Source organism: Alternaria ventricosa, assembly GCF_023758065.1.
Source record: "Alternaria ventricosa strain BMP 2768 chromosome Unknown scaffold_17, whole genome shotgun sequence".
NCBI classification, from domain to species: Eukaryota; Fungi; Ascomycota; class Dothideomycetes; order Pleosporales; family Pleosporaceae; genus Alternaria; species Alternaria ventricosa.
This window is the reverse complement of record NW_026055697.1, coordinates 296,973-314,161: the sequence shown is the minus strand read 5'-3', so window position 1 is coordinate 314,161 and position 17,189 is coordinate 296,973. Positions and strand designations below refer to the sequence as shown.

General features: G+C 51.1%; 7 protein-coding genes across 7 annotated transcripts; 5 read left to right on the top strand and 2 right to left on the bottom strand.

Moving 5' to 3' along the window:
* Positions 1 to 1,083: 1,083 nt before the first annotated feature.
* Positions 1,084 to 2,124, top strand: J4E93_008569 (uncharacterized protein; the record flags this gene model as incomplete). The annotated part of the gene is made up of 1 exon (XM_049346467.1): positions 1,084 to 2,124. One exon carries the CDS (start codon positions 1,084 to 1,086, stop codon positions 2,122 to 2,124), a length of 1,041 nt encoding a protein of 346 aa, XP_049196357.1.
* Positions 2,125 to 2,467: 343 nt separating this feature from the next.
* J4E93_008568 (uncharacterized protein) lies at positions 2,468 to 4,060 on the top strand (the record flags this gene model as incomplete). The annotated part of the gene is made up of 1 exon (XM_049346466.1): positions 2,468 to 4,060. One exon carries the CDS (start codon positions 2,468 to 2,470, stop codon positions 4,058 to 4,060), a length of 1,593 nt encoding a protein of 530 aa, XP_049196356.1.
* Positions 4,061 to 4,442: 382 nt separating this feature from the next.
* On the bottom strand, positions 4,443 to 5,897 carry J4E93_008567 (uncharacterized protein; the record flags this gene model as incomplete). The annotated part of the gene is made up of 1 exon (XM_049346465.1): positions 4,443 to 5,897. One exon carries the CDS (start codon positions 5,895 to 5,897, stop codon positions 4,443 to 4,445), a length of 1,455 nt encoding a protein of 484 aa, XP_049196355.1.
* Positions 5,898 to 7,396: 1,499 nt separating this feature from the next.
* Positions 7,397 to 8,257, top strand: J4E93_008566 (uncharacterized protein; the record flags this gene model as incomplete). Its single annotated transcript, XM_049346464.1, has 3 exons — positions 7,397 to 7,670; positions 7,723 to 7,901; positions 7,958 to 8,257. 3 exons carry the CDS (start codon positions 7,397 to 7,399, stop codon positions 8,255 to 8,257), a joined length of 753 nt encoding a protein of 250 aa, XP_049196354.1.
* Positions 8,258 to 9,114: 857 nt separating this feature from the next.
* Positions 9,115 to 10,542, top strand: J4E93_008565 (uncharacterized protein; the record flags this gene model as incomplete). The annotated part of the gene is made up of 2 exons (XM_049346463.1): positions 9,115 to 10,313; positions 10,371 to 10,542. The coding sequence occupies 2 exons, from the start codon at positions 9,115 to 9,117 to the stop codon at positions 10,540 to 10,542; spliced, it is 1,371 nt and encodes a 456-aa protein (XP_049196353.1).
* A 2,321-nt stretch (positions 10,543 to 12,863) lies between these two features.
* J4E93_008564 (uncharacterized protein) lies at positions 12,864 to 14,348 on the bottom strand (the record flags this gene model as incomplete). The annotated part of the gene is made up of 2 exons (XM_049346462.1): positions 12,864 to 12,883; positions 13,016 to 14,348. 2 exons carry the CDS (start codon positions 14,346 to 14,348, stop codon positions 12,864 to 12,866), a joined length of 1,353 nt encoding a protein of 450 aa, XP_049196352.1.
* A 1,690-nt stretch (positions 14,349 to 16,038) lies between these two features.
* On the top strand, positions 16,039 to 17,096 carry J4E93_008563 (uncharacterized protein; the record flags this gene model as incomplete). The annotated part of the gene is made up of 2 exons (XM_049346461.1): positions 16,039 to 16,764; positions 17,004 to 17,096. The coding sequence occupies 2 exons, from the start codon at positions 16,039 to 16,041 to the stop codon at positions 17,094 to 17,096; spliced, it is 819 nt and encodes a 272-aa protein (XP_049196351.1).
* Between the last annotated feature and the right edge of the window lie 93 nt (positions 17,097 to 17,189).

Sequence of the window (17,189 nt, the reverse complement as noted above, 5' to 3'; positions counted from 1 at the left end):
AATGGCTGACTTGGGGTCTCCTCAAAGCCAACCTCCCTCACACCACTCAGTCTCCCCAGTCTCAGCAAGGACAGGATCGCCGTCCTTAATCAACAGCTCGAACTCCATGTCAACTATTCAACCCCAACAGGGGTCCGCATCTCCTCCCTTAAAGCCACCGCCCATGCGACGTTCGCATTTCATGGGCTGGTGGTGGGAAGTGGCGGCATTGCTACTGAGCACTGTGTGCATGGCACTCATCCTGGCTATCCTTTTCACCATGGACGGCAAGCCCATGAGGGACTGGAGACTCCCCATTCAACCGAATTCTCTGATAGCGGTGTTCTCCACTATTGCCAAATCGGCATTGTTAGTCCCTCTTGCCGAGTGCATCGGACAGCTGAAATGGATCTACTTCCAGACACCACAATCGAAGCCCGTCAATCGCCTCTATGATTTCGATGTGGCTACCCGTGGACCTTGGGGAGCTTTTACCTTTCTTTACAAGCTGCGACTGAGGAAGTCCGCTGCGCTTGCGTCTTTTGGAGCAGCCTTGACGATTCTTTCGCTTGGCTTTGAGCCTTTCACACAGCAGGTCTTGAGAGTCTACTCCAAACCCGCGCTGCTAGTCAATACTACTGGGACTCTAAGCTCGAGCAAAGCACTGTCAGATGTGTGGAGTACAGAGAATGCTGATCTGGCTGGTATGTTAGTCGCACAGATGGCAAGCGTCCTTTCATTAACTATGCTATAGGCATGGAGTACACTCTGACTGTTGGAGTCATAGACCATGTCTCTTTGCAAGACATCAATTTACTAAGCAACGTACACTGTCCGACAGCAGAATGCAAACTTGATCAATTCATCTCTCTGGGTCTTTGCGATTCCTGCACCTCCCGAGACGTGTCCTTTGATGGCAACTTCTGGAACGGCGATTTCAAACAAGATGATAGTTACGAAGGATGTCTCAATACCGCACAATTTTTCAACGAAACAGAAGTAAGATTCGGATGGAACTACACCGCGATGAGAGATCACTTTGCAGCCGGCGAATCAGCCCGGTGGGACAGAAATTGCGTTATCAGGGAGCCAGGGTACCCGGAAATGGATATGTGGATTCATACGAGCTACAGCGATAACGATACATGGCCTAAGGTTGGTGTAACCAGCTCAGATATGAAGCTATCCAATGGATACCGACTTGGTCTCCTTCGCTTGGAACGCGATCTCATGGATAGGACACTCGGCCTCGTCACTGCAAACAATGATGACCCCGTATGGAACCCATCGAACTCTACTCCGCAGATAGAGTTCTGCATCGGCGACTACGAACGGTACCAGGATGATATCATACTTGACCCTTACAAGCTACCACTGCCAGATGTTTCTGCATTCGCTTGCTTCAAGTCGACGTCCGATATCACTCGTGTTGACGAAATTGATCGACTTGGACTGGTGAACGGGACAATATCCCACTGCAAACTGAGCTATTGTGCGAAGCGATACTCCAGTACCACCGTACGAAATACGATCGTGAGCTACGACTCAGTGGAGGAATGGCCACTGCACGCGATTGGCGACCCGTATAAGGCAGGATCAGGATATGACCAGGCGTTCCGCGCAGAAGGCCTGAACGAGACATTCTACATCGGCAATCATTCGACCCTTTGGCTCGGCTCTGCCACGTCGAGGATTCTCAAATCCACCACACTGAGCACGTACTTTGTGCCATACCACGAGCGTCACACATGGCCTGAATCCTTCCGAGGCTTCGCAGAAGTAGGTAGCAAAGTCATACAAGGTCCCGGCAACTCCGCAGCTATCAACAACACCAGTGAAGCTTACGGACCGGAGATCTTCGTCGACGTGAGATGGGCCTGGCTTGCGTATCCGCTGGCGCTTCTCGTTTACTCCGCGCTTTTTCTTTCTCTGACGGCGCTGGGTAGCAGAAGAAGAACGTATCTTTTCAAGAACTCGATACTGGCTGTACTCGTTCATGGGCTGGAAGGCTGGGACGCGGCAGATTGCCCTGAGCTGCTTACCGTAGCGAAGGAGCGGAATACTGACCTGAAACGAGCTCTAGGACCGGTAAAGGCGTCTTTCGGTGAGAATGACTATGGTCTGCTGAAGCTCAAGCGTGATTAGTTCTCTCACTCAACGACGAGACTAATACGGCAGGCGCGACCACCTCATACAAGGGAAAAATTGAACACCCTAGAGCCGACGTTGACGTTAGACTACCTACATTACATGTGTTTATCTTAATGTAGGCTCTAGGGTGTTTAGTTTTTCCCTTGTATAAGGTGCGACTTGATTCCTGCTCTTATTGACTTTGACTCTCACCTCGCGCTAGCTCCGCGCTCGGACCGTTGTTTGCCTAGAACTGCAGTACCACCCAGCGTCAACTTCCTTCTGCAATCTTTCTCTAGCGTTAATTAACCTACAGCAGCATCTCGACCTGCTGCGATCACTCGACCGCCAGCACAAGATGGCTACCCATACAGTCATCGAGATCCCCAAAACAACATCCGGTCCTGCCGATCCTCGCGCGCCCAGCATCCTCACAACCTTACCGCCTGAGATCCGCAACCGCATCTACGAGTACCTGTTCAAGAGATATAGACCTGTTATTCTGGACGACGAGGAAGAAGATTTCTGTGATGTCTTTGCAGGTTGCACCGACCTTCTACTATCATGCAGGCAAGTCTACCATGAAGCCGTCGGTATCCTCTACGGGCAGAATACTTTCTTCGTCACTCCGTTCCTCGAAGATCAGATGCAATTTACCTGCACATGGTTGTCAAGAATCGGATCACACTATCACCTCCTGTCTCGCGTGAGCATGGACGCAGATGCATTACCTCCAGCAACATATCGACGATACGATCTGTTACCACTGTTGAAGTTCATCTGGGGTTATCCTCAGGCCAAATGTGAATTTGCCTTCGTTGTTTCCAGAAATTCGGGGTTCAAAGAACAAAACAACGGCGCTGAACCGTACGATTCAATCACTGCCGCGGATATTATGAACACGATTCTCTTCGGATTAGGCACCGCAGACGTTCTCAACCTCAAGCAGTATGCCAGATACTCTGGCCTGATCTCATCAGTAATGGTCTGGTACCATGACCACGCCCAATGTGGATATGTCGAATACAACGATTCTCGTATTCCACGTTCCTTCCCGCATCCAGACAGAGGCTTCTCCATCTTAGACCATGGTTCCAAGATTCAGTGGAAAGAACCTGAACAGCTGGATCTTGTGTCCTTGCCTGGAGAATGCCTGTCGACCATCAATGCGTACGCACGCGCGTCTGATACAGACGTTGCATTCGACCTGGACGCCAGCGAAGCCCGGGGCTACCGCATAGGGCTCAGCGGAGTCGACACCTCGCTGCGGCTTGACATCGACCAGATGCATACGAGAGTGTACGACGAGATTATCATCCGTATGTCTACTCAGGAAGCTGGGACCGACTTCGATGACTTCAAGGCACTACAAAAGCTGTTAGAGGTCGACAACTTTGAGAGTCTAGTCAACCCACATCATTGCAGAGAGGAGCAGTGTTTCATCAACATGGTTCTGATGTTCAAGCTTTCCACACCAGAGCCCACTGCGGACTTTCGTATAAACATCAACAAGCTTCTGCATATATTCAAACACGACCATGGATGTCTTCTGATTACTGTCCAAGAGTCCGATAGCAGCATGAATGGCACTCAGTCCATCAAGTGGCATCTCATTCAGAGAGCAGTATTCCTCTTGCTATCAGACGTGTTGGAGCAGTATCCTTCGAAAGCCGATCAGCCTCTTCCACAAATATGGATAGATGGCCACGGTACTGCTTTGTGCGCTACATACCCCGCTATGGCCACCTCCGAGGAGACAACTATTCCCTGTTCGTATGCCATCGACGATCCGGCTGACGTCCTTGAACAATACCGTCGCAAGATCATTCATCTTGACCAAAGCGGGATGTGGGAGCAATGCGTGTCCCCTCTCGATATTTATTCTCAGATGAATAACGATAGCCTGGCCAGTATGTGTTACTGCATACGGTACTATCTTGGCATAAATTAAGAAGGGTGATCGTCTCTATGGTGGACTAAGACAGCTGAGAGTGTTGCATGGAAGGAAGCAGATGCATGGACCTGAGGAGTATCTGAAGACAGCCGATGCGAGTAGCAGGTACAGACAAAAGTGGACAACAAAGCCTGGAGGCATCCGATAGCGACTACTTAACGCTGTGCTCTGGTTGGAGCTCGCGGCTAGTATGTGGTATGGACGTCTGCGAGTGGAATCTGCAAGGGACGGAAGGCTTTTCGGATCACCAGCAAGACATATCGTTTGTGCAGGAATTGGTGAGGAGTTGCACGTGGCCGATCTGAACAAGACCGATGACTCTCTTGAAAAGTACATAGTAATCTTGATTTCAACAACAACATGAACTTTCCCATCCCTGCTAACAGTTCCTCGAACATCCAAACGGAAACGGAAGAACCGCCGGACTCTTATACCCGCCCTTCCCCACACTCCTCACCCCAAAAATAACATTATCCTTATGGATCGTCGCCGAGGTAAGGTTAAACCAATTCACATTCCCCACCTCAATTACATTCGTCCAATGCGGTTCAATCGTATCACGATACAGAATCTCGTACCCCTCAACCGGCAGTCCCTTCGGCGCGTCCCACTTGAACTGGCTGAAGTTGTCGGACGTCGTGGTGTTGATACCAACATTCGTTGGCTCACCCGGTGCGTTGGCGAGACTCCACATAGTGGACGCAACGACCTTGGCGGCGCGCGTGTTGTACTCAAAGTCTAGCCATTCGACGAGATCGCCGTATTGCTTTCCATTGCGGACAGTGACGTTTTGGTGCTGTTGCGTGTAGTCCTCGTTGGGCTGGACGAAGCGAACGCCGGTGTATCCTGCTTCGAGGAAGGGGCGGTGGTCGCCGCCTCTGCTGTATCTGTCGAGGCGGTAGATGAGACGCACTGTCATTTCCGTGAAGGCATTCGATGCGACTTCGTAGATAAAGCGACCGAGATTGCGAGCGGGACTGTCGTTGTCGCCGCCGATGCTAAGCCGCGATGTCATCTTCGTGGAGTTCTCGGTCAGAGGCGTGCCCTGGCAGAAGAGCCGGATGTTGTAATGATCGATGGTGCCGTCGGAGGCTTTGGAGTTGCCGACCATGTCGAGGTTGATCATGCCTGCTACATTTACGGATGCATTCTTGTAGGTTTGGGCTAGGTTCTCGGCGCCGAGGAGACCTTGTTCTTCGCCGGCGAAGGCTGTGAAGACGATGGTTGTTTTGGGCTTGTAGTGTGCGAAGATACGGGCGAGTTCGAGAGAGACTGCGACGCCTGAGGCGTCGTCTACGGCGCCGGGTGCGTCGCCTTGGTAGTCGATGGGGTCGCTGTTGCGCGAGTCATAATGCCCGCCTGTTACGTAGACGCGTTCTGGGTCCTCGCTGCCTTTTAGTGTTGCGACGACGGTTGTGATGTTTACTGGGAAGATGATGCGCTCGTTGTCTCCGGGGTATTTGATGAAGCTGTTCCAGTCTACAGTCATCCTTCCCTCGCTCTCATCTGCCGCTTCTTGAAATTTAGCCGTGAGCCATGTTCTCGCAGCGCCGATGCCTCGGTTGGGGTCAGTTTGGCTGGATAGGGTATGACGCGTGCCGAACGATGCAAGCTTTCTGATCGTAGCTTCGATGTTGTCGCGCGATATTTGCGAAATGATGTCCTGAAGGTCTTCATCCGGCATCTGTTGCTCTAACGCCTTTCCAACGACGGGCAATGGCCATTGTTGCGCACTCGGGAATGACTGGTGAGGATGATGTGCGTGGATAGGTGACGAGAGAGCTGTCTGCAGCAGTGTTGCCGCGCAGACCACGAGGATGGATGTGGACCGCATCTTGATCGATCTAGACAATTGGCTTGGACGATACAAGAGATCTTACCAAACCTTCCATTTCTACAATTTATACTCCACCATTTTCGCCATCCCACTCTTCGCGACAGGCTGTCGACTGCCGGTATCTCCAACATCTCGCGATACCGCAGTGACTGCCGTCATCGGAGAAATGCAACTCTTGCTATCATGGCTTTCGCGAGCGCCGATCTGTATCGTATGTGGAAGCTCGTAATGCTACCAAGACGCCAGAAGGAGAATTAGGGAAGATTTCAACAGCTTTGCTGCATGCTCTGCTTGGCAACGGGTACCGTGTGCGGGGTTCTCCATTGAGCTTCCGAGCATTTGCGACGATATGCGATAACGACGGTCGTCTTCCGGAAGCAAAGACTATGAGTAAAGCGACTGCGGCATCGCGACGCCTTCCATTTTGTGTTGGCTGGTAGTCCAGTCGCGCTGGTAGTGTTGGTGTTAGTTACCTTCCGAGGTGGCTGGGAGCCAGGGGTCTTGATCATGCAGTTTGTGTCCCGCTTTGCGAACAGCACATCTATATCGATTGTGCAACATTTTCAAAGTCGCTTTCAATGTCGTGATGGAATTCTGGTGAGCACATCGGCTAGGTTTGTCGAAATCAAAGGGACAACATCAGAACAAGATGGCAGAGATGGCGCTAACTATAAAGCTTGGCGTGACATCATCGCATTGACTGGGAAGCCACCAAATTGCAACAATGCGACTCGATGACAGTGACATCCCATGAGCACAAGTATCTGTCAGCAGAAGTGGTGATTATACACTCACGACATGCAGCAGCGGCTGCTTCCCGGCGCTGCATCGAAGATTTCTCACTGATCGACGCCTCGTAGCGCCGCAACATGCTTGACATGCCTCGGCTGCACGAATCGTATCGTCGATGGTCCTCACGTTGCGCAGCATTGACTGTGTACATGTTCTCTATTCGTCCTGGAAACCCCATGTCTACCCCACGTGTTTCGAGATATCCGGTGGTACCTGGGGTTCATAAATGTGCTAAGGCCGAAGAAGAAGGTAACAAGACCGGCAGCAACACCAAACACGGAGGGAGAGGCCAAACTAGGAGTACACAATAAAGGCCCGATGCATCACAATGCATGTCATTTAAAGCGTCGGACAGGAACTAGACAATCACTGGTCAACGTGAACGGATCAGGTGTAGTCATTGGGTGTCGACGGCGGTAAACAAGAACAGTCCAGCTTAACGAAGCGGAGGAGGAAATTGAACTGGTAGAAATAGGCATGTAGGTAAGGTCTGATGACATGGCTTGCCAATGTACTTGCAAGAGGCGATGCAGTAGCGCAGGAGATAGTACTGAAGTGGCTATAGCCATACTTGCTCTGCTTCGGTAGAACGACGGCTCAGGATACAAAAGGTCAAATATTCCACCTACTCTTAGTGGATCATCGCTACCAGCCTCTTCAGACTTCTTTCGTTTCATCTCGGCCGCCCTCAACAATCGCTCATCATGAAGACTTGCGCTCGCTCCCTTCTTGCCCTTGCGGCTATTCTCACCACTGCCCTCGCTGCGCCAACGCCTGCGAACGGAGTGAGCTTCCCCATCACTGACCTCCTCGACAAAGACCTTACTGTCGAGGAGTACGCGGCACAGCTTGAGAACCAGGACGTTGAAACACGTGACCTTACCAAGCGCCAGTTCAGCGGCGACACTTACAACCAACTGACTGACGGTACCGCCTGCCGTCGCGTCACCGTCATCTACGCTCGCGGTACTACCCAAGGTAAGATCTCTCTACTGATCGTAGGCGGGTTGTATACTGATACCATTTCTAGCTGGTAATGTAGGCGAGGCCAACTCCGAAGGCCCAACCTTCTTCAATGCTCTGGCTGCGCGTGTCGGAGGTGCTAGCAACTTGGCCATCCAAGGCGTTACCTACCCGGCTAACGTCATTGGCTTCTTGGCTGGAGGCGACGCCGCGGGTGCCACCACTATGTTCAACTTGATCAACCAAGTGAGTGTCATGGTGACTATATTGATATATCAGTACGATGCTGACTGTACACCTAGGCTATTACACGGTGCCCCTCAACCAAGATCGTCGTCTCCGGATACTCCCAGGGCGCGCAGCTCGTGCACACTGCTACACAGAGGCTAACAGCCTCCGCCGCCTCGCGTGTCACCGCCGTTGTAACATTCGGCGATGCTGACCGTGACGAGTCTTTCGGCTCTGTTGCTGCTAGCAAGGTTCTTATCATCTGCCATGCTGGTGACAACATCTGCGACAACGGTATCATCATCACCCCTGAGCACAGGAACTACGAGATCGATGCTCCTACTGCTGCCGCTTTCGTCGCCGCACGCGTTTGAGACCGAAGTTGAGGGTAGCTGGAAGTACGATCATATACGATTAGTTTAATGGTTACGAAAAATTTACGCTGGGTTACTTTTTGCACGATTGTTCCCTGATCTTGACTTCCTTCTCTTTCCAGTGCATTGGAAACATTTTCGAATTTGCCAAAGCAAAGGTGAAGATTAACGCAATAATGTGAATTAGGAAAGGAAGTCTAGTCGCCGGGAACATGATGATGGTCTATGTGCAAATTAATCATCTATTCTCTGTCGACGAGTAGTAATAGAGCGGTGAAGAGACGTCCGGGCCGCAAGGGCTGGAGAGAGTTGAGTATCAGCGACGGTGTGCGTAATCGATGGGCACTTGTAGACTTTAGAAGGCAAGGTGCCCGACAAGTTGTCGTGGTCTTTGTCCTCCCCATTCCGCCGTCCGCGGGTGTCAAACCCTCTGCCGCCTTCAGGCAACCCCAACATAACGTGCTTTCCGCATCTCATGTCGAAATGGCGCATCTATTGCAACCTTTCGCGGAAGATGCTCATCAAACCGACGGAAACCGCACCATACTTGGCAAGCCACAGGAAAACTCGAGTGAAGTCATAACCCAAAGGGTCCGACCCGTGGACGCTTGGGTCGCAAGCCGCCACGCGCGAGTCATTTAGCGCAGATGTCGTGCTCGCCCCATAGAAAACACCAAACGTCTCGATTGCGGTGATTGCCTCAACATCCATCACTAAGGAGAGAAAAATTGGATACCAAGCTCGCCAAGCATCGCGGTGTCGTCCGAACTCTTAAGATATGTAGTCTCCACGTTGGACTGAGGTTCTTCACCTCATCCCGACATCTTTTCTCTCCATCTTTTCCTCTCCGCATCGTCATGTCGTCCGCCTCCTTGTCTGAGCCTTCGGGCTCCATCAAGGGTTCTGGACCCTTCTTCCGCTCGGTGCCTTTCCAGATCCTGGTCGCATGTGGTGTCTCGTTCACGGCTCCGGGAATGTGGGATGCGCTTGGTGGGTTAGGGGCTGGAGGCGCCGCTGAACCGTACGCCGTCTCTGCCGCCAACGCCCTGGTATACGGACTCTTCGCTGTGGTCTGTGTCGCTGCCGGAGCTATCAACAACCGTATCGGATTGACGTATGGTCTTGCATTGGGTGCTATTGGGTACCCTCTGTATGGCGCTGGTCTCTACACCAACAACATCTCTGCAAACACATGGTTCATGCTGTTTGGTAGCGCGCTTTGTGGTATCTCCGCTGGTTTCTTCTGGGCTGCTGAGGCTGCTATCATCATCGGATACCCATCACCTGGAGACCGCGCTTTCTACCTTGCAATCTGGCAGACCGCGAAGGCACTTGGGCCGATTGTTGGAGGATCTATCAACCTGGGACTGAACGCGAACCGCAAAACTACCGGATCGGTTTCATCAACGACCTATATCGTGTTCATCGTCATCATGTGCCTTGGCCTTCCGGTAGCCCTGTGCTTGTCGCCAGCGCACAAGGTCTGGCGAAAGGATGGCACGAGGATCGTCACTGAGCGCGCCGCGACCTGGGGTGCCGAGTTCAAGGCTGTCGGCAAGCTGTTTGTCAGCCGCCGTATTCTCCTTTTGCTGCCAGCTTTCTTCATCAGCTACTTCTACAATGGCTTCATGAGCACCTGGTTGACGACATACTTCACCGTCCGAGCTCGCGCTTTCTCCTCCTTCTTCACGAACTTTGCCGGTATCTTCTCCTCGTTTATCATCGCCTTCCTCCTCGACAACCAGAAGATCCACATCAAGAAGCGCGGTCGCATTGCATTCTGCACCATCATCACCATCCTTGTCGGCACATGGATTTGGGCAACGATTCTCCAGAAGCAAAACTACGACGCATCGGAACCTCCGGTGTTCGATTGGTTCCAGGGTGGATTCGGAAAAAGCTATGCGCTTGTCTTCTTCTGGCAATTCGGCGGTCAGGCATTCCAGCAATTCCTTTACTGGCTAGTAGGCCAGTATGCGACCGATCTTTCCAACTTAAGCCATCTTACTGGTATCCTGCGTGGTGTAGAGGCACTCGGTCAAACTGTCGCCTGGGCGTAAGTATTGCCATTCTTGGAAAGCATTCGCAGATCACCAACTAACAACCGCGACAGTATGCAATCGGAAGGTGGTGCCAACCACTTCGTCAGTATCGGTATCAACTTTGGTATCACGGTGCTGTGTGTCTTCCCAACCTGGATCGTACTATCGGAGCTAGAGGGGAGCCACGAGGTTCGCGTCACGGAGGATATAGTCCCAAACAAGTCTCACGATGACCCAGCTTGAGAGGTGCCAGAGCACTTCGGGTTACAATACACTGCTTTGATACTTCACTACCATCGCACTGCTGCTCCTAATTTGTCTGACGCTTTCTCTCCCCCTTCTCGTGCACACACCAGCCATCATTCACATATCTTGCGAACTCTATCAAACCAAAGCCACCAAACGACATGAGTGATCTTGAACCGCCGTCGTCGCAGTCATATCGTCCTGATGGACTAAGGAACACAACAACCTGGTGGAATCAGTCAGTCTAGCGCAAGTTTGTTCTTGAATAAAACTTACGCTTTGGCTTCCCGTATATCGAACTTTGCTCAAAGATAGTCCTCTTCTTCCGAAGGCCCTGAAAGGTTATCCTTCTCCACTTCCACCACTTCCAAGCGTCCATTCATCCACACAGCGGGATGGGTACTCATCCAATATATTTCCCTCACGCGTTTGCCAGCATCCGAAAGTGCGGTTAGCATAGACGCTCGACACATCCATAGATTCATGGTCGCCTCAGCACGAGGTTCATCTTTCCTTCCAGGTAAAGAAACGGTAACCTTCGTACTGCCACACCAGTCTACGGTAATTCGTAACAAATGGCTGATGTTGACGCGGATGTCTTCCACCGAGACGTCAGAGGGTGTATTGAATTCTAGAAGGAGCGTCACATGCGAAGTCTGAAATCGGTCGTGGTAAGGATTGTGGTGAGTGACGCTGCGTTGAGGCGAGAATTCCATGAGATTTCCAAACTTCTTGAAATCCGCGCGTGTCTGGCTAGTACTCATCTTGAGGATGACATGCTTGTTTATCCAAATCCATCTGTAGTAATCCTTGCGAATCTTCTGGCATATTGCACCCCCAACAAGTGATGCTCCGGTCAAGGTCTTTTTATCCAAGTCCCAAACGACCCCGACGCCATTGCTACCACCGTGATCGATGCCTCGGAATGCAACCTCGTCCAGAATTTTATCTCTCGAATACCATGGCAGGTTTGCAAGGGTAGGCGGCGTCCTTTCAAGTTCCGCCCAGTTGAACGTTCTGCCCCCATGAGATATGACGAATCCTAGCTGAACTGTGTCTGCGAAGCCGACCGTGTGACTACTCATGGGACCCGGCATGTGGAATAACACATAGCCCTGTGTACAGTCTCTCAAAATCCTCACATGTTGAACCTGTCTTCCATACTTCCTGATGCCAATGGCGTCTTCTCGTAGGGTGTCCAATATGTTGTTGAGTGTGCTAAGGTGAAGACCTAGATCGACCTGGCCAAAGCCAGCCGTAGGATGGAGATCAAAGTAAGGGCGGCGTTTCGGATGCACGAATTGCACCTTGAGGTCCGGTAGATGAAATAGCTCAGTCATGAGAGTCCACAGCTCCAGCGTCCATTCCCCTCCAGTCATACCACCTCCGTTATTCTGAAGCTCAGGTGCTATACGGTGCAACGCGCATGGAACCGGACATGTCATATCCAAGTCGAGGAGGATATTCTTGACCATCATCTTGCGAGAACCAAACATCTGAAGCATGCACGCAGCACCTGTAGGCTCTATTATGTGCGCATTTATTGACGTGTGATGCATCCGTGTGGGACATCTGGACATGATCCAGGTATTGTTGGAGAAAAGAGTCGTGGCAGCTTCCTGATAGATCTGCCGGCACGTAGATAGAAGAGCAAGACCAGATGCTAAATCCTCACCCAGCTCCTGGTCTTCGAACTCGGGACCGCAATACCCGAAACACATCCGTATGCCGCTTGGTACATGGAAGAGAGTGTCGTATATAGCATTCCGAACCTCGGCAGGAATTGTAGTGAGTAATGAGGGCGCTGTCGAATCGCATGGTATTGAAGTGCCCTCAGCGATGGGCGGAGGTGGAGGGGTTTTGCCCAAAGCAATGAAAGCATCCTTGCTAAGCATGGCTGGTATTGTTCTGCTGAAGACTTCTTAATAGATTGTGAAGAAAGCTGTGTAGGGGTTGACCGTGGCACTTTATGAGGGGGTTGAAGAGAGGGAGAAGACGATGTGAGCAGCACGTATTTATCGAAGTTCAGCTTGTCTAGTACTTCAATAAAGCAGTTGCGTTTTCGATAATCACAGGACTCGAGAATAATGTGTTTGCAAAGAAAGATAGCATGTCCCACAATCGAAGTGACTGAGCTGCAGATGACACTATGGAACCTGAGGTTGTTCGCCACCATTGCTATCTTGAGCTCTACACTCAAACAGAGCTCACCCTCGCCGCCTTACATTCAATTTTCTAAAAGCTGCCAAAGAAGCAAGCTGTCATTCAAACCGTGCGATCCTTCCCCTTGGTTTCGTGCGACACACTTAACATGAAAATCATCCACTGCAAACAAAATCTAAACACATCAGTCAGCCTCTCTCTTCACAACCGAATCAAACAAAAAACTTACATCTCCCCGCCCAATACGCCGCATCCTCATCCCCTACCACCACACTTTGCAAATACCCCAAATAACACCCCAACGTACCATCGAAAGACCGGCCTGGGGGTGTCGCAGAATCCCCATCTCCTGTGTTCCCGCTGTATTTCTTGCGAAACTCACGGTTGATAACAATCACATCTTCGCCGCCCTTTTCACGCGACACATGTCGCTGTATGGCCTCCGATGGGTTGATAGATTTGCCGCCTGGCCCTTCAACGCACACGATACGCCCGTAGCCGTTGACCCATATGTTGGGACAGCGCTTAGTGTCTGGGCGGGTGCGCTTGTACGCTTGTTGAAACTCGGTCAGGGCGATGAGTGCGCATGTGCGGAGGTGTGCTAAGGAGACAGACGCCTTGTCGTTTGTATCGCCGATCTGGAACGTGATTTTCCTATCGCGGCTATCGAGGTACGACGTCACGCGTAGGAAATCGAGTACGTTGACACGCAAATCATCGAGTTTGGGTGCGAGCGAAACGTTGAACTGAAGTAGAAACTCCAGGTCGCGGATTCCTTTACGTCTGTTGCTCATCCTCCAGGGCTCGCGTGGAGTAGACGCGGTACAGCAGAAGACGCATAGTTTGTCGAAGTGGTCGAAGTCTGTTTTCACATCCGTACTCCGCATCTTGACTGAGATCATATTGGCCAGCCAGAAGCGATAGTAGCACTCCGATCGCAGATGTTGCGATACCGATTCCAGCACTGGAGTTGCGCCTACTGTAGTCTTTTGGTCCAGATCGACGGTGACTGTACTTCGCCAGGGGTCAAGAAACCCTTTAGCGAGACAAAGCGATTCGAAAAGCCGGATCTTGAGGTGCTGTGGTAGGTTCATCAATCCGGGGGTGTCGGCGGGTTGAAGTGACAGTGTTTTGCCGCCGTTCGTGATGGAGAACTTCCGCTCAACGTAGGTCCTCTCAACGCGGGGACGATTGTGTGACGGCTTATAGTAGTTGTAGTCGAACAGGATATACCCTTCTAGACCATCTCTTCGGATGAGGACATCGTGCACCTGACGTCCACAGTTCTTCAGACCGAGATCGTCGCGTCGGAGAGCTATGAGCGTGTTTGTGATAGCACCAGTGTCAAAGACTGGATGTGCCTTATTACCTCTGTTCTCCGGATGTGTCTTGCTAAACATTGGGTTAAAAGCATTGTTATTCAGGTACTTATAGTTTTTGCCTGCTCCCTTGGGGCTAACAATCTTGATCGCACGGATCGCATTAGGGGTTGCCCAGAGACGCTTCAGCAGATTGCCTAGTTTGACAGCCTCAACCATGTCAGTTGTATCCTGGCTGGAGTCAATTTTTAGGCGCCATTTGAGTTCGGAACTGCCATTGGGGGTGTTTTCAGCCAAGTTGACAATAACCTTTTGTACCATGGCCGAACTGGATCCGAGCATAGTCAACCAAGTCACGAGGTCGTCTGCTTGTGTAACTCGGTACCCCGACTTGTCGTACGAAGCCCTTGAGATAACCCACGTGTTACTCGACAGGAATAAGGACGTGGCCTCGTGGTAGACTTGCCGGCACGTGGTAAGCAGCTTTAGCGCATGTGCGTGTCGAGTGTGTATTGGAAAATTATCCGCGGAAGCAAACCTCTGACCTCGGGTAAGCTGATATAGTTCAATCTCGCCGTGGGCAGGAATTAGATAGCTATAGATCTTGTTCCGAATTTCTCCAGGTAAAGAGAAGAGCGTTTTTGCACCAGCCACAGCAGGGATGGCTGGTGTTTTCGGTATTGGTTCCGATCGTGGGACTGTTGCCATAGCTGTTGAGTTCGGGTGGGTTGAAGGGAGTGAGAGTCGGGAGTGGAATATTTTGCTGTACGGGTTGTTATATACGACGAAGGAAGAAGGTCAACGTCTGTGCGCCAGTATCGTTCGTGGATCCTGACATCGTTTCACTTTGCTTACATGAAGTGAAGCGCTTTTTCTTTTGACTGTGACTGGGGCTGGGGTAGCACCTGACTACCTAGTATTGGTGAAAGACTATTGCCTGCCGGGTTGGCAATTGAACGTACCACGGCACGACCAGGAGCTAATAGGGGTAATTACTAGTAAGAGTGAAGATAATTACGCACCGGACAGCCTAATCAGGCACCATGTACGATCCGTAGCCGTGGTACGAGTGGAGGAGGGCACATACGAGCGTTGACAAAGAGTGAATGTTCTCTTGTCTTTCAACCTTCGCCACCATCAACAGCCCCAAGAACCTCCACAGTCACACCAAGCTGCCCACCATATCGATCTTCAAGCTCTCTAGCAATCCGGATTGAGAACCAAGTGCGCTCAAGAATATTGCTGCGCCTTTTAAAAGTGTGCCAATCTGGTGTCTGAATGAAGAACATCCTGATGCAATAGTCCAGGTATTACTTTTCAGAAACGTTGTGACGGCTTCGTGATAGACCTGTCGACATGTTGAGAGTAATGGCTTCGCTTCGAGAAATTGTGCACGTGTGCTTTGTATACCATCGATATGACAACCGTCTTTTTGGAAGGATACGCGATCGTCATCCATCTTCCATAGTCTTATACTCGTCGAAGATGTGGACGGCGAGTACCAAGGCCCGAGATCACAGTTGTGCAGCTCATGCACTTGACTGTCTACGGCACCTTTCGTGAAGAGGATTCCATATATCTGGTTTCGGATTTCGGCTGGTAGGTCGAGGAAGGAAAGGATATCCGGGTTGGCTTTCGTAGAGTTGCCTTTTGCGATCGGCTTCGGCGTATTCTTCGGCGCCATGTTGTGGGCTCGAGTAGGCGAGTTGAATGCTAAAGAGTGCGGTAAGTGTTTGAGATCGAAAAGCCGGTTTATAACAAGGAGCAATGAACGGAGACTTTTTGGATGTCTGTGCACCAGGCAGATTCCGTAGTGGCGATGTGCGCCTTAAGTCGTAGCGTTCCTGCGTCGGCAAGGTACTGAACCACGGCCTCCAGGTCAGTGCACTACACATGCTTAGTCAATCAGGCTGCCGCTCTTTCTTTCTCCCTTCGAGTATCTAAAGAACCAGCTCCGTCAATTCCAATCTCGCAAATTTTTCAACTCACACTCTGCGACCAGGCATCCGAAATGGCGATCCGATTCATCGAAATCCCGCGGACGAAAGCCAGCAAAGCTCACATCGGTGGCTCAATCCTCGATTTGCCAGGCGAGATACGCACCATGATATACGTTGATCTCTTTGAACCTAAAGAAAACATCCGATTCCTATGCTCGGAGGACCAAGAAACGGGTATCCAGGGTGAAGATATGAAATCAAATTCATGCGCACCGGTCAATACAGCTGCGTTTGCCAGTATCCGCGATGGTATCAAATTGCTACGCAGCTGCCGGCAGATCTATGACGAGGCCGCAAGTGTCTTGTACAGCAACAACACTTTCGTATTCGGCATGATACCGGACGGCCATACCAAAAGGGGTACACAGATCAAGGCGGTCGCAAAAGGATTTGGGCAGATTCGATCGGCTGCGATCTGGTGTTCGGGGTCCCACATGCAGTATGTTCGACGGGTGAAGATCGATGTCGCCAATGGATGCTCTGAAAGTGCCTGCCTCGAGCATTATCCGTGGTTCCAGAACGTCGATATTGCTCCGCTCGTAAAGGCAATGTGGTCACCTTCGACTGCGAAAGTCGCTTTCGAATTTGTACAGTCTGACGCGGGTCTTGGCGATATAGAGGACAATCCGCACTTCGCTCAGCGTCAGCTATTTGACATCAAGACTGTCAACACAGTACTCGAGTACCTCCGCGCAGATACCGACGACTTCAAGAAGTACTCTTGGCAGATTCTTTCTGTGCTAACTAAGCCATTCATGTATCATCCGTCTCACCCGTCTCACTCTTGGAGTATTCCTGGGTACGTTGTGCTTGGCCGTCATGGTAGTCATCGAGACGCACAACAACACTTTCCACTGTGGCCTGGCAGGGAAAAAGGCAGGCCTAGCCCCACAAAGCAATGGTATTATCCAAACCTGTTGTATTTGCCTGAGAGTGTACGGAAACAGATTTATCGATACGTTACGATTTCCAAGAGGGCTGCGTCTGCGGACTTCTCGATGGACCAAAATCCGAATGTCTATCCGGGGATCTTCCCATCAAGGATTTTGTCGTCGTCGATACATTGTAGATGAAGCGTAGGATAACAGAACGGGCTTGGCCAAGCGGTATCTTTATAATCAGTGCGTTTTCCTGCTCCACTACGATAATCCAGGGCGAAGAG